General features: G+C 34.4%; 4 protein-coding genes across 6 annotated transcripts; 2 read left to right on the top strand and 2 right to left on the bottom strand.

The window, feature by feature from the left end:
- Nucleotides 1–6,353: 6,353 nt before the first annotated feature.
- On the top strand, nucleotides 6,354–9,530 carry LOC131596412 (calcineurin B-like protein 10). 2 transcript variants are annotated; one of them, XM_058869056.1, is made up of 9 exons: nucleotides 6,354–6,582; nucleotides 6,676–6,851; nucleotides 7,761–7,843; nucleotides 7,981–8,040; nucleotides 8,334–8,442; nucleotides 8,541–8,593; nucleotides 8,681–8,761; nucleotides 8,840–8,952; nucleotides 9,036–9,530. In XM_058869056.1, exons 2-9 carry the CDS (start codon nucleotides 6,707–6,709, stop codon nucleotides 9,088–9,090), a joined length of 699 nt encoding a protein of 232 aa, XP_058725039.1. In that variant the 5' UTR covers nucleotides 6,354–6,582; nucleotides 6,676–6,706; the 3' UTR covers nucleotides 9,091–9,530. The 2 variants fall into 2 exon arrangements, with proteins under 2 accessions (XP_058725039.1, XP_058725038.1); XM_058869055.1 differs by having other exon boundaries at nucleotides 6,355–6,582; nucleotides 6,659–6,851.
- A 1,296-nt stretch (nucleotides 9,531–10,826) lies between these two features.
- LOC131596411 (uncharacterized) lies at nucleotides 10,827–13,669 on the top strand. The gene is made up of 5 exons (XM_058869054.1): nucleotides 10,827–11,061; nucleotides 11,160–11,253; nucleotides 11,739–12,236; nucleotides 12,777–12,867; nucleotides 13,346–13,669. Exons 1-5 carry the CDS (start codon nucleotides 10,914–10,916, stop codon nucleotides 13,430–13,432), a joined length of 918 nt encoding a protein of 305 aa, XP_058725037.1. The 5' UTR covers nucleotides 10,827–10,913; the 3' UTR covers nucleotides 13,433–13,669.
- A 441-nt stretch (nucleotides 13,670–14,110) lies between these two features.
- On the bottom strand, nucleotides 14,111–16,234 carry LOC131596413 (protein REVERSION-TO-ETHYLENE SENSITIVITY1). Of its 2 annotated transcripts, none has more exons than XM_058869058.1 (3): nucleotides 15,984–16,234; nucleotides 14,883–15,263; nucleotides 14,111–14,655 (listed from the first exon to the last, which is right to left on the bottom strand). In XM_058869058.1, exons 2-3 carry the CDS (start codon nucleotides 15,171–15,173, stop codon nucleotides 14,233–14,235), a joined length of 714 nt encoding a protein of 237 aa, XP_058725041.1. In that variant the 5' UTR covers nucleotides 15,174–15,263; nucleotides 15,984–16,234; the 3' UTR covers nucleotides 14,111–14,232. The 2 variants fall into 2 exon arrangements, with proteins under 2 accessions (XP_058725041.1, XP_058725040.1); XM_058869057.1 differs by having other exon boundaries at nucleotides 14,883–15,222; nucleotides 15,984–16,233.
- A 5,127-nt stretch (nucleotides 16,235–21,361) lies between these two features.
- On the bottom strand, nucleotides 21,362–24,951 carry LOC131596410 (uncharacterized protein ycf36). Its single transcript, XM_058869053.1, has 4 exons — nucleotides 24,468–24,951; nucleotides 24,028–24,056; nucleotides 23,851–23,907; nucleotides 21,362–21,737 (listed from the first exon to the last, which is right to left on the bottom strand). Exons 1-4 carry the CDS (start codon nucleotides 24,949–24,951, stop codon nucleotides 21,528–21,530), a joined length of 780 nt encoding a protein of 259 aa, XP_058725036.1. The 3' UTR covers nucleotides 21,362–21,527.
- Nucleotides 24,952–26,916: the final 1,965 nt, after the last annotated feature.

Genomic DNA, 26,916 nt, shown 5'->3' with positions numbered 1-26,916 from the left:
TGCTTTCATCTTGATTTCATGGCCCCTCCCAAACCACCAAACCCTAAAGAAATTGTAGAGGAAGCTGTCCAAACAGCTCATCTTCACCTCAACAATGCTATGCAAGAGACCCAACAACAAATGGATGAAAGGTTCCTCAAAACCCATGGTGATATGGAGCAACTTCATACTAGAATGGACAATGAGAAACAAGTTTCAGATTCTAGATATGAAAATATCATGGGTTTACTCACCAAGTTGGCCTCTCAAGCTGAAAAACAGCCTGCTGTCCCTATTTCCGCATCTACTGTTCACTCGGGTACTGTTCACGGCGGCACTGTTCACGGCAACACTGTTCACGGCAGCACTGTTCATTCGCCTACTGTTTCGTCCGCGGGTACTGTTCACAGCAGTACTATTCACTCAGCCACCTCATCAGGTATCACTCAAAACCCTACTTTTATCCCTATGACCAATCATTTTACTACCCCTATTTCCACCACTCTCACATCACCAAACTTCACAAGGGCATATTCTACCATCCCTATATTTTCCCCCACAATTCCAGCAAGCACTCTACCACCCCAATCCACCCCTTTTCGAACTACTGCCCAAAGGTTATTTCCCAACCCACATTATATGGATCCCCCATACTATACAGCCCCACCTCTTTTTACTACATCTCAACCATTCTCCATTCCTCAATTCCCTCAATTATCATACCCCCAACAGCCCCAAAATCCTTCCTTTCCACCCTTTCGAACACCTAAACTAGAACTTGCTATGTTTGATGGGTCTAATCCCTTGGAATGGTTATTCCAAGCTGAGCAATTTTTCACATTCTACAACCTCCCTCCAGAAAACCGTTTGTCTATGATGTCTTTTTATATGAAGGGCGAAGCACTCGGTTGGTTTAAGTGGATGCATCACAATAATGAATTAGTGGATTGGCCTTCTTTCACAAAGGCTTTAGAGCTACGTTTTGGGCCGTCTACTTATGCTAATCACCAAGCTGAACTATTCAAATTGAAACAAACCCATTCAGTGGTGGAATACCAAGCCCAATTTGAAAAATTAGGAAACCAAGTGGTGGGATTATCTAGAGATGCTATCCTTAATTGCTTTATTTCAGGTTTAGCACCAGAAATTCAAAGTGAAATTGCTATCCATAAACCAGTTTCCATCTCTCAAGCCATTGGGCTTGCCAAGCTTATTGAGTCCAAAATCCGCGATACTAAACCCAAGTTCAACAAACCATTTACACCAACCAGTACCAAAACATTCCCACAAACGACCACACCTACTTCTCCACCAATCAACAAACCCTTAAACACAGCACCACCCCAAAAACTCCCTATCTGGCGCCTATCCAATGTTCAATTACAAGAAAGAAGAGCACAAGGCCTTTGTTTTAATTGTGATGAAAAGTTCATTCCGGGCCATAAATGCACAGCGGGTAAATTTTTGTTGTTAATTGACGATGAAGAAGGAGAAACAGCAGATTTAACAATTAATGACGACCCCCCATCCCTTAACCAAGACATTGATGACACTTATTTTCAACTTTCACCACAAGCTGCCAATGGACACTTCTCACCCAAGACTTTAAAATTTAATGGATCTATCAAAGGACTTTCCGTGGCTGTCTTGATCGATACGGGTAGCACTCACAACATTTTACAACCTCGCATTGCTCAGCACCTCAAACTCCCTACCCAACAAATTCCAAACTTTTCCGTTATGGTGGGCAATGGTTCAAAGTTATCTTGCTCGGGTGTATGCCCTAAAGTTCCCATTAAGCTCCAACATAACTCTTTTTCAATCCCATTTCACTTGCTTCCTATCGAAGGTGCAGATGTTGTCCTAGGTATGGAATGGTTAAGGACCTTAGGCCCTCTTATGGCAGATTTTTCAATTCCAAAAATCTCTTTCACTCACAACAATAACGACATCACTATCACCGGTGATAACCAAACACTTATCCAGCCATCCTCATACAACAATTTTTGCCACTTAATTCAAACGGACTCCATTGCTTCCATCCACCTTTTACTTTATCAACCATCTCATGAACAAGAAAATCAAAACCAACCCAACCTTCCTAACATTTTTGATTCACTTCCCAAATCCCTACCTACCGTAATCACACAAATCATAACTTCTCATTCAGCCATTTTTACCCAACCAAAAGGTTTGCCCCCCACAAGACCCCATGACCACCAAATCCCAATATTACCTAACACTGCCCCAGTCAATGTTAAACCTTACCGGTACCCTCATTCACAAAAGGATGCTATGACTAACATGATTCAAGACATGCTTCGCGAAGGGATTATCAAACCTAGTAACAGCCCATATTCTTCCCCCGTGCTGTTAGTTCGAAAAAAAGATGGATCCTGGCGTTTTTGTGTGGATTACCGAGCTCTCAATGCTGTTACAGTTCGTGACAGGTTCCCTATCCCGACCATAGATGAACTCTTTGATGAATTGGGTTCAGCAACTATATTTTCTAAGATCGATTTAAGATCTGGCTACCACCAGATAAGGGTTTCTCCTAAGGACACTCATAAGACAGCGTTCAGAACTTTTGATGGACACTATGAGTTTTTGGTGATGCCATTTGGCTTAACTAATGCTCCTAGTTCTTTTCAATCTGCAATGAACGATTTGCTTCGACCATACTTGAGAAGGTTTGTTTTAGTTTTCTTTGACGATATACTCATTTATAGTTCCTCTCTTACTGATCATGCACATCATTTACAGTTGGTTTTAAAATTGCTTTTATCTAACCAGTTTTATGCCAAGTTATCCAAGTGTGTGTTTGCTGTTCCTAGTGTTGATTATTTAGGTCATATTATTTCAAGTGATGGTGTAACCCCAGATCCAGCAAAGATAAAAGCTATTCTAGACTGGCCGAAACCACGCTCACTCACGGCACTCAGGGGTTTTTTAGGTCTCACCGGCTTTTATAGAAGATTCGTGCGTCATTACGCCTCTCTCGCCGCTCCTCTCACCGATTTATTACACTTTACTAAGCTACAATGGAATACAGAAGCTGACTCAGCTTTTACAACATTGAAAAGAAAAATGACGGAAACTCCAGTGCTGGCCCTGCCGGATTTTTCAAAGTCCTTCGTGCTTGAAACAGATGCCTCTGGTGTTGCAATAGGAGCGGTACTCTCTCAAGACAGCCATCCAATTGCCTTTTTCAGCAAGAAACTTTGTAACCGACTTCAGGCATCGTCTGTCTATGTCCGTGAAATGTTCGCCATAACAGAGGCTGTAAAAAAATGGAGACAGTACTTAATCGGTCGTCACTTCCATATATTTACAGATCAGAAAAGCTTAAAAAACCTGCTAGTTCAAACTATTCAAACACCAGAACAGCAGAAGTGGGCTGCTAAACTACAAGGGTTTGAGTTCGAAATTCATTACAAACCTGGCAAGACGAATCAGGTTGCCGATGCTCTCAGCAGGATTCAGCAAGACGACGAGGCGCTACTATTCTCCATCTCATCCCCGGTTCCAGTTCTCCTCGACACATTAAAAGCATATTACAGACCAGACTTAGAAGGAAAAGAGATTATGGCTAAGACACTAACAGACCCGGTTTCAATGAATTCATTTAAACAGCGAGACGGGTTGGTTTACTATAAGGAAAGGATCTTCATACCTGATACAAAAGATCTGAGACACAGCATCATATCTGAATACCACAGTACACCTGAAGGGGGCCACTCCGGTTTGCAGCCAACTCTTGCTCGCCTCTCTTCTTCTTTCTTATGGCCTGGGATCTACAATGATACAAAAAAATTCATCAAAACATGCACAATATGTCAACAGAATAAGTATATGACAACAAAGAAACAAGGACTTATTCAGCCTCTACCAACTCCTACTCAAGTGTGGAACGATCTAAGTATGGATTTCATCACTCACTTACCAAATTCGCAGGGGCATACTACTATCTGGGTTGTGTGCGACAGACTCACAAAATTTTCTCACTTCATAGCTCTTCCTTCTAAGTTTGGTGCGAAGGACTTAGCCATTCGTTTCTCAGTTGAAATATGTCGCCTCCATGGCATTCCAAAGTCAATAGTTTCAGATCGGGACTCCCTGTTTCTTAGCACGTTTTGGAAGGAACTGTTTCGTGTCCAGGGAACAACTTTGAAGTACAGCACAGCATATCACCCTGAAACAGACGGGCAAACGGAAGTGGTTAACAGATGCTTAGAGACTTATTTACGGTGTTTCACTAGTGAGAATCCAAAAAAATGGTTTCAGTTCCTACACTTAGCAGAGTTTTGGTACAACTCCACTTACCATTCAGCCATTCAAATGTCTCCCTTTGAAGCCCTCTATGGACGTCCACCTCCAGCTTTTCCTTCGTACACCGCCGGATCTACGACCGTGACCACAGTAGCATCCTCTCTGCAACAACGAGACGACCTAATGAGAGCTCTTCAGTCTAACTTGGCCAAAAGCAAACGAAAAATGGAGATCCAGAGTAACAAGAAGCGTTTAGAATGTACCTTTACCGAAGGCGATCTGGTTTGGCTCAAACTCCAACCGTATAGGCAACAAACAGTGGTCCGCCGTTCTTCTCAAAAACTATCAAAGAGGTACTTTGGGCCTTTCACGGTTCTTCAACGCATCGGACAAGCGGCATACCGACTCGATCTTCCATCTGACTCACGGATCCACCCTGTTTTTCACGTGTCCCAGCTCCGCGCTTTCTATGGTAAGCCCCCATCGAAGATCCTCTCGCCGATTCCTCCGAGTTGGACTCCTCACGAATCCGACGCGACCGTTCAACCACCGGAAGCAGAACCTGCAAAACAGAACAAAATTTCACCAACATTAGTTCATTCGCACACAACAACAACAACAGAGATCGAGAAGGACTGTAACTCGTTTCCCACCTTGCATGCACCGCGTGAAGGCCAACATCTGGACACCGTTACTACCACAGGAAACACATCGCAACTCTTGAAGGATGGTTTTGTTTTTGATAAGGAAGAAAAACAAGAGGGTACACACACGATTTCTGCTTGGAACAAAGAAGGGCCAGAGAAAAATGTTTCACATCTGGGTGGTATGAGAGAAGTGGAGGTACTTGAGAATGAAAAGGGAGAAATGAATAGGTTTAAGTCTTCAGATACAACTATTATTCAAACTCCCAACCTTGGAAGTAACGCATCACGTGGGTTTGTGAGTTCCAACACGCTAAAGCTATCTGCACCGTCAAAGACTTTGGATTCTCTGCACAAGCCCTCACCGCCCTTGGATTCTCTGCACAGATCTGTGTTTACGTTACCTAGTGGATGCAAGCTGTCATCCACAATTGCTGAAGACTCTTTTTCGAGTGGGCCTTCTAACTGGGCCGGTTCTGTGGCTTATTCACCCAACCTTGAGGACAAGGTTGATCTTGGACCGATGGGTAATGATACTAGGCCCATGAGAAATAAGAACAAACCTAAGTGGCTTCAAGGATTTATCACAAATTAATTATTTTAAGTCTTTAATTATTTGTAAGTCTTTTATTTTAATTACTTCTAAGAGTCTTTTGTTTGGTTGGGCCTTGTTGGACAGCCCATTAGGGTTTATTTCTATCTTGTATTTAAAGACTTGTTCCCCTTGAGAAAAGGGTAGAGAATTATCATAAATCTTTTCTTTTATTGTTGTTGCAAATTTGTTTATGTTTGTTCTTAGAAAGAAAACCTAGATCTAGAATTATATAGTTGTTGAATTCACTCTATCAGATTATAAGTAAACAAATACAAAGGTTAAATGGATGAATGTATTTTTCGTGTTGCTATTATATAGTTAATTTATTTTCTTAATTTGAATAAAAATAGAGATTAATTAGTGAGTTATCAACCACTTTATTAAATTAATACTAACTTGTATTTGCTAGGTGCTATCAATTTTTATATTGGGATCAGTCCACACAGAATTTTGTTCTGGTTTAAAATAGAGCTCCCGCTAGTGGACGGTAGGATTTGTCATTCTTGGACTAGTCGGTCACAAGGCTGAATACCAAAATTTTCAAAAAAAATACTAACTTATACCTTAAGGTCCATTTGTATAGAAAGATCCTAAAATTTCACATTGATTGAAGTGAAAATAAAATATAAAAAGAGTTTATATGACACTTCTCAGTTTACTAACCGATATTATAAGGACGAGGTATGCTAATCTTTAATAATTTTGATATTCTTGTTTAATTTTTCTCTGAATTTAGGTTTTTTTTTTTAAATTGATAAATATTGGTAATAACCGACTATATAAGGACCATTTTGATTAGATAATCATGTCATGATGAATGATTTTAACGTTAAAAATATAAAATTTAAAGATTATAAATAGAATTAGAATTGATTAATAAAGACGGTGAGAAAGTGTGATGATAGCATTGTCGTCACATGGGAAGAAAGGAAGCAATAGAAGCACAGCGGGTGGCCGAGTTTTATTCAACTCCACCACCATACTACGCATCATTTCAACCAACAATGCAGCACACACTTCCTTTTCCACAATCATCATCATAACCCTTTTTTTCATCATTCCCGCATAAACAACATGCCCACAGATTCTTCCCCCGTAAGTTTTTCTTCTTTTCATTAATTTTATATTTCTCCGTTTTGTGAACTGGCTTGATTAATTGTTAATGTAACAGTCTGCGTCTGGCTCTAGATCAATCGGAGAATGCATTTACGCGGCGTTGATGCCGCTCATAGCCGCCGTCGAGGTTTTCGTCTTTGCCGTTGCTGGTTGTTTCAACTCTAATCTTCGTCCACTCTCCATTTTTCATACTCACAAATCTTCTTATACTGCTCAAGATTTCACTCGCCTTGCTCAAGAAACTAGATGTAATGTAACTTATTCCACTCTCTCTTTCAATCACTTCAATTTCCAAATTACTGTTTTACTCGTATTTTTATACATTGATTAGGTCATACACAAATTATATACTAATTTAAAAGTCATTTATGATTAAAATTAAATGATCTCACTAATGTGATGATTAGAGTTATAAAATAGTATATATCATTGTGATAGATTCTTTTTCACGTGATAAAGAAATATATAATTAAATTATACATCTATCTACCACACTTGAGTTTCAATACTCTTTATGCACAGTCAGGTTTCAAGCCAGCTTTGATGTCGTACTAAGGTCTATTAAATTATTCTAACCAAGGTTTTAAATAGCAGTTCGCAATTTTGCCAGGCTCGGGTGTTGCGATATGATTGCGGTAGTCACGGTGTGAATTTACCACGATTTCTTTTTCATTATATTTGTCATATGATTTTTTGATACAGTTTTGCTGCGGCCATTTATGCGGTATCGGACTGTTTTTTAAAACCTTTGTTTTAACTACTCAAAGTTTGAAGTCAAAGTTTCCCTTTCTTCTTAAAGTTTCACTCCCTAATTATATCTTAGATGGGTAAACTTTTGAAGTCAAAGTTTCTCTTTCTTCTTAAAGTTTCAATCATATTTAATTATGCTCTATTTTTTATGATACACACTTCCAAGCTATATAAATTAGTGAGCTTTTTTTAATAATTAATTTGTATATAATGTTTCACAACTCTTGCATAATGTATCCCTTTAAGGGCTTCATTTATTAGTCTGACCTATAGTTTGATATGGGACGGAATGAAATTTATAGTGTAACACAAGTTTTGGACTTGCATATAATAAATCTGATTTGCTAGTTTGAACTTTGAACAACAATAGGTTTGAGTAATCAGCTTTTCTGCTGTTAATAATGTAGTCACTGTTAATGAAGTGGAGGCATTGCATGAACTGTTTAAAAAGATAAGTAGCTCTGTAATTGATGATGGCTTGATTCACAAGGTAAGATCAATATGTTAACTGGTTTCGCATATTTGGTTTCCATGAATGAATGCAAATTTTCACATTGAGAGTTTCACTTTATTCACTGATCAGTGATCACTGATCATGATGCTTGTTTGTTGTTTTTTCAATTGTAGGTGGAGCTTCAATTGGCACTATTTCAAACCCCAAATGGAGAAAATCTTTTTCTGGATCGCGTAAGCAGTTCCTATATATTTTTAGCCACGGCATGTTTCCTCATAAAAATTACTACTAGTATATTGGAAATGTAGTTGAACTATAATAGAATTACTTTATAGTAAAATGAATATGTGAGAATAACAAGCTTAAATGAATATAGCATAAATGTTGCTTGATTTTGAGGAACTAACATAGCAAAGTGACACTGATGTAATTTGATTGGCCGTATGTATAAGTGTTAGTAAAAGCTAACACCATCGCGATCGATGCCATGAATGTGCTGACATGTTAAACTCTATTTCTTCTTTAGGTTTTTGATCTTTTTGATGAAAAGAGAAACGGTGTTGTTGATTTTGAAGAATTTGTCCATTCGCTCAGTGTCTTCCATCCTTACGCTCCTATGGATGAAAAGATAGATTGTATGTTCAAATTGAAGACGATCTTCTGGTTTTATGCAAAGAAAGAAACTCAAATTTTGTTCAAATCTAATCTGTGTCTCATGATTATGATTTTACAGTTGCATTTAAGCTCTATGACCTAAGACAAACAGGGTTCATTGAGCCAGAGGAAGTGAGTTTACTAGTTCAATTAAGCAACATCACATTTTGTATTATAAGCTTATTTAGTGTTAACTGTTTGGTTTATTTTGTTTACAAGGTCAAGCAAATGGTTATAGCTATTTTGATGGAATCTGAAATGAATCTTTCTGATGATCTTCTTGAAGCTATTGTCGACAAGGTTAGCTTCTAGTGGTGAAACATGAAACTTTAGCTTCGATGCAACATATTATTTACAGGACCTTTGCTTTTTCTGCAGACAATTGCTGATGTTGATCAAGACAATGATGGTAAAATCAGTAAAGAAGATTGGAAAGCTTTTGTGAGTCGAAATCCGTCTCTATTGAAGAACATGACACTTCCTTATTTGAAGTATGCTAAATTTCCTTTCTTTCTTACTTTGGTCCGACTTTTCTGAAGGGAACAACTGATTGTGTCACTTTGTCATCTTGCAGGGATATCACCACTGTGTTTCCTAATTTTATTTTCAAATCAGAGGCTGAAATTTGAGGAAGAAAGTGTATTATTTTGGGATCAAGATTAGATGCTGTCTGTTTGGGGAAAGTTATTGGATTCTTTATTGCTGTAAATGGAAACAAGAGGTAATTTGTGGACAGACGATTCATTGTGGTCAAAACTGCATAATTCCTGCAGCCATACGGAGAAGCCACCAAGTTTTTATGTTTTGTATCATTGAAAGAACATTTTCTGAACCAACAAAACATCATATTTGTAGCATAGAATCCCTAGATTTGATTACCTGTATATTCATATAACCAATGTTTGTTTGCATTTGGTTCCATTGTTTATAAAGAGTGAATGCGGTGACATCTTCAAGTGAAAACATCACGAGTTATTCATAGTCTCTCACAAATCAGGTTGTCTTAAGGGTGAGGGTGAGCAAGTGTATTTAGTATATTGACTTAATTTAAAGTAAACTTTGTTTTTTATTTTGATTTCTCTAAAATTAAAATGTTGAGTTATTATTCACTTCAAAGATCAAGGTAATTTAAAATAGTTTTATTTACGAGATTGAGAAAGAAGGGTTAATCATCCATTTTTCTCTTTCTACGGCCACAGAGAAGGATTCATTCAATGTCTTTGGCATGATGACATTTGTAATTAAAGAAAAATTGAGACTTTTAAAAGAAAAAATCAAATGGTGGAATAAAGAGGTTTTCGGATGGCTGGATTTAAAAATCGAGGTTGCGGTCAATGAGCTCAACGAGTCAGTTGAGATGGTAGCAAATAGTGATCATTGTCCCGAGTTAAAAGTGGATCAAGGAAGGAGATTCAAACTCCATATTCCTTCACAGCAGCCTAAAACACTATAGAAGGATGAATCAAATCCTAGTCATTCAAAAAGAAGGCGTGACTATTGAAGGAGTGGAAGAGATCAAGAATGAAGTCAAAAATCATTTCCAAAGTAGATTTGAAGGTAGTCTGATCAAGAGACCGGTTCTTAATGGAGTCAATTTCAATCAACTCAACGAGGTAGATGCTTCGGCTTTGGAAGTGCAATTTTCGAAAGGGGTGATTTGGAATAGCAATGGAAACAATAGTGTGAGACCAGACAGTTATAACCTCAACTTCATAAAGGAATGTTGGGATATAATGAAGGACGACATCATAGAATTCATCCAAGAATTTTATGCAAATGGAGTACTCCCCAAAGCACTAACATCTTCCTTTCTTGTGTTGATTCCTAAAACTCAACACCCTCAAGAACTCAACAATTATAGGTCAATTTGCCTCATCGTTGTTTGTACAAGATTTCATGTAAGTTATTGGCTGCAAGACTAAAGAAGGTGGTGGGAAAGCTAATTTCCAATTGTCAATCAACGTTCGTACCAAATAGACATATTTTAGACTAACAATTTCTATTTCCAATTGTCAATCAACGTTCGTACCAAATAGAAATTGATTTTGTATTTCGTATTGACGAAATTCTTAGTTTATTTTCGAGTAGTGCTATTTAGTACGAAGCAATTTGAAGAAGAAATGCAAGAATGAATCTATATTACTATTTTAGTGGTCAATTTTAAATTAATTTTAAATTTAACTTCTTTTTTAATAGGGATCATGAGATTGTGGTGATAATGAATAGTTGAGATCTATTCTTATGTTTCTTGTTTTTCTATTTTCTTACTAATAAGCATTTTCCTTTATTTTCGCACTAAACTTAATTTTAATTCAATTACCTTTAATTAATAAAAATATTATAGTTTTCTGTCTAAAAAACGACATTTTTGGGGAACAGAACTAATAAGCAAATGAAACACTTATATACAAATCTGTCCTTTGGAATCTTTGTCTTTCAAAGAGTGTAAGCAATGGCAGACAAACCTAGCCGATCGCTGGTTCTATACGGTGACGGTTTATCTCGTTTCATCGATCAATCTTCACACAATCACCATCTCCACTCTCTCGCTTCTCTTTCTTCATGCGGTTTATTGTCTCTCCCCCATTCTCCTCACCCAGGTTCCCTTCTCTCCCATAACCATAGCCTCTAATCTAACCTACACTTATGGAATAATCAGTTATATTCTCAAATTCACTTGTTTCTATGTAGTTTTCAGAAACCGAAGATCAAAGAATTGTCACAGAATTCGCACTGCTTCTCGATGCATCATCACAAATTGATGATCCACCAAAACAAACTTTGCCTGATAGGTTTTTTATCTTACCTTATTTTTGTTCTCTGTTTTTCATTTTTAATTAAAATTTTTGTTTTTTAGTTTATAGAAAATTCCGTGTTTACCTATTATAGTAGGATGATAATCAAAGGCTGGATTGCTGAAATTTAATGCATATAGTGAGTTATTAAATTAGGTATTACAAGGTTTTAATTGCGGTCGCGATTTTGTTCGGTACACTGATTGCAGTAGGTCGTTGCAGTGTAAATTAACAACAATTTGTTCTTTATCACAAAAATGGTAAACAAAAAAACAGTATGGGTATCAGCACCTTCCAATACGTTTTCTTGGTAACGGAACAATTATGATAAATATAATATTTGATCTCTCATTGTTTAAAAATGTATAAACATTTTACAATGTTGAAGTTTAACCATGATTATATTTTAGGGTTCACAATCATTGTTTTTTCCAATAAATACAATGTTACATGAAACTTTTGCATTTCCTTCTTGGATATAGGTTTATGGGAATGAAAGCTGCTATATTCACCAAACATTCAGGGTTGAAATCTTTTGGTGCCAACCTTGGGTTAAGTGTTATTCAGTTAGATGAGTTGCTGAAACAGCATAGTTCTGAGTCACAAGATGGTGATGATGTGGCTGCTGAGGTTCTCAAGTTGCTTGGCTTTCAAGAAGGGAAGGTTCAAGACAATAGCCAATTTGATATTGTGTTTCTTCACGTTGGAGCTGGTGAAAAGGTCGATGGAAGTGAAGGAAATGCTGATGTGGAGTGGGTGGATGCATTTGTTGGTGCAATATTGAGGCAAGCGCAGCCGGGATCTGATGTTGGTTCTCGGTTGCACTTGTCTGTTGTTATGAGTTATGGCAAGGTTTTAGAGGACGATGAATCAAAGTTTTCAGTGTTAAAGAAGGTTGATGAGAAGGACTCTTGTTTCTCAATGCTGTATCCTCTACAAAGTTATGCTATGAAAGGAGGAGTTCCTCGCAAGGATGTGAGGTAATTTAAGGAAGCATTTGGTAGATAGGTTGTAACAGGGTAAAAAAGAACATATGATTTCTATTTCATGTTTGGTGCATATTAAAAAGTAGAATAGATAATGAAAGGTGATTAAAAAACAATGTTTTGGTTCTATTGTAAATGTGATACTGCACAAAACATAAGTCGAATTTGATTAACTTCTAGTTTATCGAAGCTTTTCCGTGAAGATATTAATGTATGGTTCTTCACATACAAAAATGTCAGCTTTTAGGTGTTTTTTGGAGAAGTTAAATGTGATAAGAGAGCTTCTGAAAAATTGAGACTCAAAAGCTAGTTTCAATTTATACGAGAAATTGTTTAAAATATTCGTAGTTAATTCATGATTCTTTCGATGTTTCTTTTGATTTAAGTACTTGAAGAGAAGTTAATCTAAACTGACTAGTGCGTTGTTTTGTATATGTTCCAACACTAATACAGTGGTTGATGATATGGCTTTCAGTAATCCTTGCTTTCTCTTTGGATTGTCTTGCATACTTACTTCCATACCAAATGATGCAGGCCGCATTCGCCCATGTTAATTGCTCAATTGCAGCATGCTGTGACTCGCAAGGATAATGCACAGAGGTTTTCCTATCAAGACTTCGTTGAGGTTTGTATTGAGATTCTACTTCAGGTTTTATTCACAAGTTCATAGTTCATTCCGATAAGTGTTTCTATTTTTAGCTTTGATGCATGACTTACTACAAGGCCCTGCTCTTTTCTTGCTCTTAAATATATGTTCTTTGTCCATATATCATACGTTTTCAAGTTATTAACCAATATCATATGTTCTCGAGTGTTTATTCCATTATCATATACTTTAAGTCTTCGACGTTTCCAAGTTTTTGACCGATATCATATGTTCTTGAGTGTTTATTCCAATATGCCACTTCAATCTACGTATAACTGACATTTTTGCATTGAAAGTGTGTATGATGTTCGGCATGTGTCAGTGTGTGACCCTGACACACGATTTTAGGTCAATGTGTCACTGACGTGTCTTGTGTCTGCGTCACTGGTTCTTGCTTCTTAGCAAACAATCGATCATTTTTAATTACTTTGCTTTATGCGTTTCTTCTATCATGCAGAATGGTGGAAATCTAACAATACCGGCAGATAGGTTCTTGCATGAATTAGCCTTTAAGATGTGGAAAGCACCAAAATATGGAGCTTGATTCTCATCCCCTCTTCTACTCCATGTAAACCTCTTGCCATAGCAGCAGAGGTATTTGAATGTGTCCAACATGGTCCACCGATGTTCTGTAACATGTTAATTTCATAATCTAAACTCTGTTATCTCATGTAATAACGAAGATTTTGATGATTGGATAGTACATCTATCTCCTCCTGCTTTATGTTAGCCAAAAAAATAACAGTAACCATAACTTGACTCTCTTTTCAAGAGCATGTTATTTTCACTTTTCTCAAGTAAATTAGCATTTTGATACTTGAAAGTTGAAATTGCGAGGATTGGACAATTTGGTTCTCAAACTTATAAAATAGAAATTCAGTTTTTTAAATTAAAGAACTTGGGCCAATTTTGTCTATTCACCCAAATATCACATTAGGAAATATTTATAAAAATCACTTAAAAGATCTTACATATTGACATTTATTAATATATGTAGAAATAATTTGGTAAAAATAACACTTGCCACAAAATGATTTCACAAAAATATACCATTGAATATGATTAATGCAATACAAATGAATGAATGTGCAAAATAACTTTTGTATTATCGTCATTTTATACTCATCTTCATATAAAATCAATGAATGAATGAATCTACAACTTCTCTTAGGATTTGGGATTTGAAAGGTGAGAACAATTTGAGTTTCAGAATACATGGCAATAAAACAAATTGACATAAATTTATTTATTTCTTGTTCCAATAACAATATAGACATTTGAATCTATCATTATTTGGTTGAAGCAAAACACAACTCATGATCATCCTTCAATTCAAGAGTACATTTAGCATTCTAATAGGCTTTTGACTAGGTAAGTACCCAAAAGAAACCACCCAATTAAGAGTAAAGAGAAGGATAGTAACCCAAGTAAGAAGGGCCAACCAACCATGAAAACACCTATGCAAACAACCACAACAAAAGGCAAGAAGGACCTTACAATAGACCTAAAATCAACCCAATGCCCCTTGAATAGTATCAAGATTCCTATATTTACCATGTTCCAACTCATTGATCCACCATAACACAGTCTATTCAGACAATTAGCAACAAATGAGTGACAGTTGCATGTGAAAAGGTTGTAAGTTTTGCTCTCGAAATGCCGCAAACTTGTCGATAGGGCATCGTCCCATGTGATTGCAGTTCCATACTCAGCATGGCGGTAACCATGTTTGCATGTATGCGCAGATAGGTTAGGAGGGAAGCAACACTGCAAACATCTCAAGTGTGTCAAATAGGAGTTAACATTTATAAATAAGTAAAAATTATCAATATTGCAGTTAGTTATTGTGAATCGTGAATCATGAACACCGGACACGGATACTCTAACATGTATTTAAGGTGTGTTTGAAGATGTGTCGGTGTCTGAAACGTGTTTGATACGATACTTTAGAGAGGCGACAAGAGAAAGATATGGTAAATTTGAGAAAAAGGTACCTGTCTACGATCGAGTTTCATGTATCTTGCTACTGGACCAAATGCAAAATCATCCACACCCACATGATATGATCCTGAAAAATCTAAAACAGCTCCATCCTCCCTGCAAATGCCAACATGACCAATGAAGGGTGCCAACCATGAGACAACTGGAAGTGGGTTCCAAACCAAACAGCATGGAAATTTTGCGTTCTTCGGATCAATTGGATCTAATGGCCAAAACTCATGCTCCAACATTTTTTGAGTAGAATGTGGTTTCTCCATGTCATAACTTTCCTTTAACTCCATCATGAAAGTTTACAGCACAAGATATCAAACTACTCCTCCAGACATCTCAACTCTGCTCACAATACAGCATAAAGATCATGTGAGAATATTTATCTGTCATCAATTCGATAAAACTAAGTCATCAATTACAATATTCTTAGATACCGAAATCAAGAATCGGTAACCAAATCATAGTATAACAGTTATATATTTATAAAAATCGTGGTTAATTGTATTCAACGGATGGTTACTGAGTTGCAACATCTTGTTATACTCATTAATCACCCACCAAAAGCTGCATTATCCATCCAAATGTTGTCGAAATTTGAACTAGGAACAACAAAGTAACCACCATACCCAATGAAAAACAACTTATTGATGCAGAAAGCCAATTACAATCTATGAAACACATACACAAACATGGACATTGACACACACTTTTTTCAGAATTGTCGGTGCTACAGAGATTACGATACTAATAGAGAACAACACACTAAGGTGAAATCAAGTATACACCAAACTAGGTTTTAAATTGATAACAACAAATCAAATACTATAACTATGCAAGCAAATTAACAACAAATCAAATACTATTACTATGTAAGCAAATCAACTAGTCCCCAAAAAAACACATAAAAACAAGAACAATAGGCAACAGAAGAAAAATTCATACTTTCAGCTAAAGGGGTATGAATGAAAACCTAGATGTCTCATAACACATTGCATATATTAAAAAAAACACAACAACATCAATGTTTATAACATTCTTAAAACCAAAATTAAGATTAAAAACAATTGTATAAAGTGTACTAATTTGTTGTGTAAAGTAATTACCTGAAGCAAAGGGTATAAGAAAATCTGAGTGTGAGGGAAGTTTGAAAGATACAGAAGAGGTTGCTTTGTTCATTTTGTTATACACAAGATTGGTAAGATTTATTGTGAGGATGAAACAAGTTGGAAAAATAAAATAAAAAAACGGAAAAATATTAAAGTTAGAATTTTGATAGGTGATATGATAGTAATTTATTAGGGATTTAATGGTTACTACTTTATTTGGGTTGGTTTGAAACAGAAGCAAGAGACAGGAAGTTGGAAAGGTGCATGAACCCTTTGAAGATATTTCATGTTTTTCTTTCGGTGGACCCATTCTACTACCATCTGTCCATCTCCCTCTTTTTTTTTATTTTACCATTTTAATTTTTTGGTATTTTTTAAAACAAACTGTATTTTCCAAAAAGAGATCTCTATAGTGTACATTTTTACCACTAGAAAATCTTAGGCTCTTAGCCCTCTATTTAATTTTATTTAATTTAATTTAACATAAAGTAATTCTAATTAAGGAGGAGCATGTGTCCTTTGATACTCTCTAAGCAAATCTAACGAAAGTGAAACCATATATATATATATATATATATATATATATATATATATATATATATATATATATATATATATATATATATATATATATATATATATATATAAAAAGGTTATATTTACTCCATGTGTAAGTTATTATAATTTACTTCAAATCTAAATCATTGATTTTTTTCCATTTAGTAGTTAAAAATAATAAGTAATTAAATATGGAGAGAGAAAACTATTACTTATTATTTTTAACCATTAGATTGAGAAGAATCAATGGTTTAAATTTGGAGTAAGTTATAATTATATATATATATATATATATATATATATATATATATATATATATATATATATATATATATATATATATATATATATATATATATATATATATATATATATATATATATATATATATATATATATATATATATATATATATATATATATATATATATATATATATATATATATATATATATATATATATATATATATATATATATATATATATATATATATATATATATATATATATATATATGAGGAGAGTTATTTACTCCAATTATTATAACGTGCTTTCTTTTCTCCTTAATAGGTTCTCAACTTATTCAAATTGCTTCAGCGAACGTTATCCTTAAAAAATCAACATTGCAACACCAACACATTCCAATAGTAAAAGAAGGAATAAAACTTAAGGATCAAACAATCACTAAGTTTTGGTATTGGCCTCCAATTATAAGCACCTGAAAAAAAGCATAACAAGATTATGTGGAATGTATTTTATTTATTGATTTAAATTTACTTAACCTTTCTATTAAAATCAAAATATTTTAATAAATAAAATCTATTTCATAATTAAAATCAATTAGATTAATAAAATTATTAAGTAATAAATAAAGAGAAATCTAACAAATATCTCAGGGCATTAGTTAAAAGTAAAAAAAAAAACTCTAGTATTTAATGCATTAAAAATAAAAATAACTAATTTTTTTAAAGAATAAAAAGTTTGGTTTTTAAAATTACTTATATTTTAATATTATTGAAAATTGATACAAGTGATATATTTAAAATATATATTTTATTTGAAATGTTTAAAGAATGCTTCTGGGAATGTTGATTTACAAAATATAAGGAATGTTGATTTATAATTGAAATCAATCAAATTAATCATCTCTTTATGAAGCACACACAACTTAGTTAATCACATATTTGGGAGAAAGTAATATTATCCAAAAGCTATTAATGAAGACATAGATATCTATATAGTCACGTGTTCCATGTCGTTGGATATGTATCAAGTTCATTCATTTGTCCTTCCCAAAATATTTGATAAAAAACAATCTTTTAACACCGACAACATTATCCACTCTTGTGAACTCCAATTATCACCAACCTCTAGCATTTGTGTACTTAAGAGACCTAATATGCTGCCCTCCCCTCTAAGAGATTATTCAGTTTGTGTGTGAGTGTTTAGTCTCATATGGAGAATGAACTTACTAAATGTTAGACATATAAAAAATATAACTCATATCACATGTCAAATATTTTAAAATTGCTTATAAAAATATTATATTAACATCTTCTTGACACTCTACCGCCCTTTTCAATAGGACTATCAAAAGAGTTAGATGTGTAAAAGTTTTACAATTTAATTTTTTAAAAGCAAAATTAAGTAAATGAAAACAATAAGTTGGATGTAAAAGAATATTAAATGACTTTAAATTGTAGTTGCATGTTGTTAATATATTTATGGGGACAACTTCTCTACTCATCACTAAAAGTTGGATAGTGTACATTCAACCAATCACATAATACCATCTAAGTATAAGACATTTAATTATTTATTAAATACTACAACTATTTGTTGTTTTTAATGCATTTTACCTTACCCAATTTTTTGAGTTGGGTAGATAAGAATTCACCTATATTTATAGAAAATACTTTATTTTGTTGTTTTTTTATCGCTTTAAATTATTATCGTATATTGAGTCTTCTTCATAATTGCACATTTTTTAATTAAGTTCGAATTGATTCACTCATTCTTTTTATCATAAATAAATCAATAGTTATATTTGAGCCTAATCATGAGTCAATTGAATAAGAACTTTATATGTTATTGATTCAAGTTAGGTGGAAAGAAAAATTTCAAAGAATTTTGCAAACTATGAATAATTGAGATTTTGTGTGTTTGATTAGAATCAAACTCATATTCTGATTCAAATCAAATTGAACAGAGGCAAACCAAAGCTTTCCAAACACTTTGATTTGAATAAGAATTTACACTTGACTCAAATCGGGTATTTTTTTAGTCACATATGCTTAGTTTGATTTAAATAAGACTTTACACCTGATTCGAATCATACAGTTTTCCAGCATTTTTCATTTGACTTTGTTTGGATTTAATTTGGATCAGGATTTACACTTAATTCAAATCATGAGGTCTTTGACTCAAATTAGACTTTGTTCTTTATTCAAATCAAATGAAAAATGGGTCAAATTTCTTTTTCCTTCTTATTCCATTTCACTTGCTCATTTGACTCAAATCAATAAATGTTCTTGATGCAAGTCTAACTAACTTTTCTATCCATTTTTGTGCTCAATCTCAAGCACATATAAAATTATTTTGTTATCATTTTTCATGAGTGAATTTCATAATCAACATTGTGATTTTCTGTGAAACCAACACCTTCTCACTTTTGAAAAGTTCAAAACCTTGCAACGAAATTCTGCCATCTTCAACCTCTATTTGATTTCAGATCTTGATAATGAGAGATTTGTAATTGATTGAGTGACACTTCATTTTGTAACTAATCGTTCTTGAGGATTTGGTTGAGATTTTCAAGTAGCTTGCGAAATTGAGGTTGTTGTCGTTGGTGCTGAAAAATTCCAGTAAAAAGAATGAGGTTCTTCTCTCCAAATTACCTTGGTAGTGACTGTGTGGGAGGCTAAAGACAAGGTGGAGTTTTTCCCAAATCTTCAAACAATTATTTGCTCAAGGAATCCGTAGGATCAATGGGTGATTGCTACACATGAAGGCTTGAAGGAGATTGGTGATACTCGGAGATTCAAGAAGCGTGAATTAAGTAAAGATTATGCAGAAGAGTTTGGCATTACGCTCTATACAAGTTAAGATCCAAATAGGATATTAATTTTTCTCAACATTATTGTAAATAAGTGGTTGTGTGAACTTTTGCAATATTTTTTAAAATAAAAAGAAATAAAGCATATTTCAATGGGAAACCATTAAAGAGTGCAGTAGGAAAGGCGAGGACGAACGCTAAAAAACTATAAATCTCTGTGTCATCTCTCTCTTACTTTCGCATTTAATTTTCGTAGGATATTACATGTTTAAGTTTTTAATTTTTAGGGTAGTTTATTATTTATTCAATTGGTAGCGATTTATCACGTAATGTTAGGTTTTGTTAGAATTGAAACCTAATCAAGCTAAAGTGGTGATTAAATTACGTGTAACTAGTGCTGTTAGAATCCGATCAAATTGAAATATCGTATAAGACACATCTTATGTAATATACGATAGTTCAATTATTCATTGTTGAACAATCTGTGAGTTTTGTAAATTGTGTATTTGTTTACGTAAATAAAATTCAATAAAAATATAATTCTCATATTTTCGCTCTAATATCTTCCGCGCGCAATTCTGAACCTCTGATATTTTAATTTTAGAAAATCAGTCGAATTTTGCTTTTAATCTATTCACCCCTCCCCTCTAGTCTGTTTTCATACTCCATATTCTCAACCAACACAAATATATATATATATATATATATATATATATATATATATATATATATATATATATATATATATATATATATATATATATATATATATATGAGGGATCAAATTACACTCGAAGAGTTACACCATGAGTTACACTCGCTAAATAACTTCATTTCGAATAAATATTTTTTAAAATCAACCATTGAATTGAAACATACTATCATATAGATCATACCTATAAAATTTGAGATTAATATATAATGATTTACTATGTTAATGAATTACATCAAAATTAACTTTATATGAAAGTTTATTTTGATGTTAATATTTGGATATCTTAATGATATAATAATTCATTATAGATTAATCTCAAACTTTATAGATATGAGCTATATAATATTATTTTAAAAATTATTTTAAATCTAAGGTAATGAATGTTACCCACATGTAAATTGATATGGATTATAAATTTAAAATAGAAATAAACTTATTCACATGAATCATACTGATGATGTTGAAGAAAAAAATGATGGCAATGCCACTACTTCAAACATATTTGTAATGCACGACACTAACATAGGCATTCTACCAGAGCCTAAGATCTAAATGCAACATTTGATAAAATATTTGATTGAAAATAAGTATGTGTATAACTACAAATTGTTTGTTGATTCACAAACTATCAAAGATATTTTCTAGAGCCCTTCGAATTGTATTATTTTAACATTTTTCCGGTTGTTTTGGTGATGATTTTCACTTATAAAACTAATAAATACCTTCATTGTTGCTAGATTTTGTATGTGCCACTTTTACTAAGATGACTTGCTCAATTGCTTTTCCTTATATGATGTGAGAGAGGGAAAAAAATGTCTTCTAGACTTTTGTTATTGTTCTAACTTTCAGAGACATCTATAGATGGTCTGTGGAATAAACTTGCCCTTTGTCATCACCAAAGGTCACTTAACAATGCACAAATAAATAATAAACAATGACACATGAATACAACATTCACATATGGAAATGGTTCAAATCCTCTATGTATTGTGAAGCAGCCAGTCTCATTGACCAAAACAAAAAATAAAAGCAGATTACTCAACAAGTTAAAAATATACATTTTCCTCATTTTATTATTCCACTTCACAGTACTGTCAAATGCTATAACATGTGATGTTTGGTATGAATAGGATATATAATATATGTACAGAGAGTATATAATTTAATATTGAATTAATAGAGCAACCCTTTTCCTCCAAATTAAGTCATGTACTATTCTTGAAGATCAGGCTCACCGCAAAATGCTTCAGGTTCAAATGATCTTGCAGATTCATCATTGTAAGCTCCAGGTATTGCTCGAACTTCAGTTTCTCTTGATGTTAGATAACTTTCATCAATGTTCACGAAGATAAGGGCACATGTCACCAAGCATGCTGCCAGACCGACTAGAGTAATTTTCAATCTATTAAGTACAGGCTTAACCTTGAACATTACAAAAGAGTTTAATGAGATTAAACAAATTTCATTCATATGTCAAATCAAATTTCACTATTTTGATATAATATCATACACGAGTAAAACACAAAAACAACACTGCAAGTTTCAAATTGTCGATGACATTGCCTACGGGATATTTTTCATCATAGAAATCACACATAAACATAAATTGTGGTTGAGTGAATATTTCTGTCAGCACTATCTTAATGTTTTACTACAAGTGAGTGCTTCGTTTATGTAAAAATAATACTCGGTTGTGAATGATATTAAGATCTTAAAGGCTCACAAAATGTGAAGCCCCGGCGATCATCAGTATTGTCAATCACGGATCCTGAAAATAGTGATCTGTTTAAATTCCGCTACGCAACAGCACAATTATTTGACAATATTAGTCATTGTAAAAACACGGTCTTCTGTAATTTTAATTAGGTAATTCCAGAATCTTGATATGGCAATTGCATGACATGGTTGTTTCAGTCACAACAGTGATTCTTGCATGGTCTTAAACAGGGTCGGTTCCGACTTTTTAGAGGCCCAGGTTAAACAAATAAATGGACCCCTAACAAAAAATTGACGTTTTAAAAAAAATTTTCAATGCAGATATGTAATCATATACAAATTATTAAGGAATTCAATTTATGGTAGTGTGAGTTTTGTATGATTGTCACACTTTTCTCTAAGGTGGTGTGAGTTTTGTGTGATCGATTTATGTCACACTTTTCTCAAAGATGGTGTGAGTTTTGTGTGATCTATTTATGTCATACTGACATTAAATTGGTGGTATTAGAGCATAATAGGTTCTGCGAGTGTGAGTGTCAAAAATATTTTGGGTGTAAAGAACACTAGAGTTTTTATTGTGTCAAAAATGATCGTGTCCAATCCCAAATTCAATGCAGAATTAAATTGTAGTTGCTGGGAACTTTTGATGACAATGCAGCAAAAAGCTCACAATATTTGGAGCTTTGACGATCCTGATTTACAACACGGAGTTGATGAAGTTGCTCGTAAAAGGGACCAATTGACCTTTACAAATTTATCAAGGAATAGATGACTCAAAATAGCAAATGTCAAGAATGCTAAAGAAGCTTGAGACATATTGAAGTTGTCACATAAAGGAGTAGAGAAGGCTCAAAAATCCAAATTACAATCTCTACATAGAGAATATAGAATATGAAAGGTACCAATGTCTAACTTAAAAACTGTAAACAATATTTTTTTCGCATTACAAATCTCACCAATAAGATGGAGTATATGGGGAAGATGTTTCGAATAGTAAAGTCGTAGAAAAAATTTTACTTAACATGCCAATGAAGTTTGATCATGAAGCTTTGCTACAAACAAAGTGTTGGTGTCATAGGACTCAATGATCGTGAATTCTCTATGTAGAGATTGTAATTTGGATTTTTGAGCCTTCTCTACTCCTTTATGTGACAACTTCAATATGTCTCACGCTTCTTTAGATGTCTTGGATTTTTTGGTCTTCTCTACTCTTTTATGAGACAAGTTCAATATGTCTCACGCTTCTTTAGCTGTCTTGGCATTTTTGATGAATTTGTGAAAGTTCCAAACATTATGAGTATTTAGATGCTTTGTCATCAAAAGTTTTATTCCGCATTTAATTTGAGATCGGAGCAGACAAAATTGTAATTGTTTGTCATACCTCTCTCATAAAAATACTCAATAATTTTTTGACACGACTGAACTCTTTTGTTCCTCACACACTAAAAAAAAATTGACACACTAGCATGATCTAATCTTCTCTGATACCAATTTGATGATAGTGTGACAAAAAATTGATCACATAAAACTCACACTATCATAGAGAGAAGGAAGAAGGATTAATTTAACTTCAAACCTTATATTCATTCACTGTTAATTGATATAACTACAATGCATATGAGTTACTTTTTATAGGCAAAATACCAGAGTTTCTTAATGGTTAAGTATTGGATTTCCTCGGGGACCAATTATAGATTTTCTTGGTAACTAAGCAAAGTACTTTACTTTACTTGCTTCTAAAGTCTTCTATTGATTAACTCCAGCAATATTGAAGTTACAAAATAGTTAAAGTGCAGCAGTAGTTAAATAGAAAGCTTACAGAAAACGATCCCAAGAGTCTATCACGCGTCAAAACTTCAGCAGTTTTCACCCATATCTGTACAAAAAAACATTTAGCCTTAATAGCAAAAGTAAAGTTAATTTAGACTAAGTATTTATTCTCTCTCACTTAAATATTCCAATTAAAATAAAAAACAGAAATGGATGTTACAAATACCTGGCCATCATACCACCCTGTCTCCTCATCTGCAATATCAAGAAAAAAAGTAATCACTGATATGATAATATATAAAGATTAAAGACCAGACACGAAAACACAGACACACCTTCTGAAATAAATGAAACACGGACACCGACACAGACATGCCTTTTCTCCGAGAGGCATGACCGTCTTTGAAGGCGTGTAAGGCGCGCTACCGCATAGGGCCTCAAAATTTTCACAGTTAAACGTAACTGAATAAGGCTAATATGGCCTTTAATTCTTGTGTCATAGTTGAACCATGACTAATACACAAGGCCTCCAAAAACTTGAGAAAGCACTGCTCGGGTGTCATGCAACAGAACTAATAATTATCTAAAGTAACAGAATAATGATAATGAAAATTTCATTTTTATGTGTTTGAATTGAAAGAAAAAGAGAGAGAAAATATGCATTACATTCAACAGTGGCACTGAGCAAGCGATTACCGACATAAGCCCAACCCAGATACATCCTAACAACCGCAAACGTAACCGCCAAAACCCCACTCGAAGCAGCACACACGATCCTCTTAGCAGCTTCGGATTGGGCGCCAACGGTTCCGAACCAAGCTACAGGTAGTCCCACAAAGAGAGCAAAGGAGAATCCCACAACGAAGAGGCGGGAGCCGAATTCAACGACGTCACCGGCGGCCCATGAAAAGGGAAACGAGGTTGACAACGACTGGTACTCGTTTATGGGTTGTTGTTCTAGTGGAACAGGACACCCTGTTCCGTTTCTTGAACTTAGACATAGCAGCAATAACTTGGTTCTTTTGTTGTTGTTGCTGCTGCTGGTGGTGGTGATGAATTTGTTGGTGCTAATGGAAAATAGAGTGTGGGTTGATGAAGGGAATAGTTTTAAGGTAGATGGTGACATGCGTATTGGTATTGTTGTTGCCATTGTTGGGATTCTGGTTATTGCTTCACTCTCTAGCTGCTTTTGTTCATGTCCACATGTTTTTCAAGTGGTTAAATCATATTTGAGTTATTTAGTAGTCTTTTTTTTTCTCCTGGTTTTTCTTAGGGTTTTTCTTAAATATAAATAAAAGGTGAAATAAACACATCTCCTTTCATCTCTTTATATGTAAAGAGTAGGATGGTGAGTAATTTTTTTTACATAAGGATGACATCATTCTAATAAGATTTTTTTTATATGAAAGAAGAAGAAGAAAAAGTAACATGGTTAACATCAATAAGTAATCCTAACTTATGGAAATTGTTCTAACCATCTTTTAAGTTGCTCTCGCACCATCGTGAAAGTCACAAATGTCACTAATCGTTTGGAGATATATTTTTAGATGTACTTTTTCGCATACTCTTGAGTACAAGTTGATGTGAATCTCTTATTATGTTAAAATATAGTAATTTGTAAATGTATTTTCATATGTGTACGAGGTCATTCCGAAGATGTATCTTTGTAACATCATAATTCAAAATCTAGTGGATGGTCCAGATAGGGGTGGCAAAACGGGTCGTGGCCCGCGGGGCCGGCCCGCCACCCGCTAAAAAATGGCGGGTTGGGTTGGGATTTTAGGCCCGCCGCTCGCCCCGCCGCCCGCCATACCCGCCCCGCCAAAGCCCGCCGCCCGCCAAAACCCGCCCCTCCTCCAAAACTAACTCTTTTTTTAGTTAATTCTAGTAATTTTAATTCTTGATGGTTTATTTTATACATTTATTTATAAATATATGTAATATTTTTTTAAGTAAATTTGTTAAAAAGTTGCTTTTATAAAAAATTATTTTAAAAAATAAGTGAAAAGTTTAATTAAAAGGTAAAAAAAGCCTATTAATCTATTAAAAAAATATAAATAAATATAGGCGGGTAAGCCCGCCGCCCGCCAACCCGCCATCTTGGCGGGGCGGGCATGACTTTTATGCCCATTTTACTTGGCGGGCATGCCCGCCCCGCTCGTTTTTTGGCGGGCATAAGGCGGTGCGGGCAGCGGGCGGGGCGGGCGGCCCGTTTTGCCACCCCTAGGTCCAGACATGCATCTCTAGACGGGGTTAATGCCATAACCTTTCATCTCCCTCCTTCATTTGTCCAAAATCTCACTAAACCTCTTTTCAGCCATTCAAACTTCCTATCCAATCAATGTTCTCACTACATTCTACTTCATTTGCTGCAAAGCTTCTTACTTCATTCAAACTTCTCATCCACAACATAGATTTGGTAAGTTTTTCAAAAATCATTCATTTTTTGTGTTTTAAATGATTTTTTTAGAAAAATTAAGTTGTTTAAGTTACATTAGGTAGTGTGCAATCGAAATAAGTAGTTTAAATGGGCATGCATTGAAAGTTTTTTAGAGTTCAATGCAGCAATGACATTTTTGCCATTTATGCAAAATTGCAGTTTTGTCCGAATTCTTTTTAAACTATTTTCAAAGATATATCTCCGAATTTGGACCAGACAGGATTTTGGTTGCATTTTTTATTTTTCTATCTGATTTTATCGCATGTGCAATGACTAAAAACAAGTCTGGTTGAATTAGGCTTAGTCTTGTGTTCCGAACAGCGTATGTACGACGTGAGAGGACCGTTAGCAAGACCACAATGCCACGAGTTGATGAAACCTCGTTTGATGGTTCCCAGCGTCGAGGTTCCCAACCATTTAGGTTTACTTCTCGTATTCGTCTGTCTTGGGCCTCTATTTCACGGGGCCATGAGTCCCCAGATAATGAAACAACCAGAAACCCCTTAAGCTCAGGAAGAACCCACTATTGATGCCCCTTAAGAGAGTTATTTAGGAGGCTCATATGACACCTCCTTACTTCATCTCTATGCCGACCATGTTGTTAGGCATGTCTGAAAAGGAGAGGTATATTTATTTACTTTTACAATATATCTATTTTAAACTAATTAAATCGAA

Source organism: Vicia villosa, linkage group LG4, assembly GCF_029867415.1.
Source record: "Vicia villosa cultivar HV-30 ecotype Madison, WI linkage group LG4, Vvil1.0, whole genome shotgun sequence".
In the NCBI taxonomy this organism is placed as follows: domain Eukaryota; kingdom Viridiplantae; phylum Streptophyta; class Magnoliopsida; order Fabales; family Fabaceae; genus Vicia; species Vicia villosa.
This window is presented reverse-complemented; position numbering and strand designations above follow the sequence as displayed.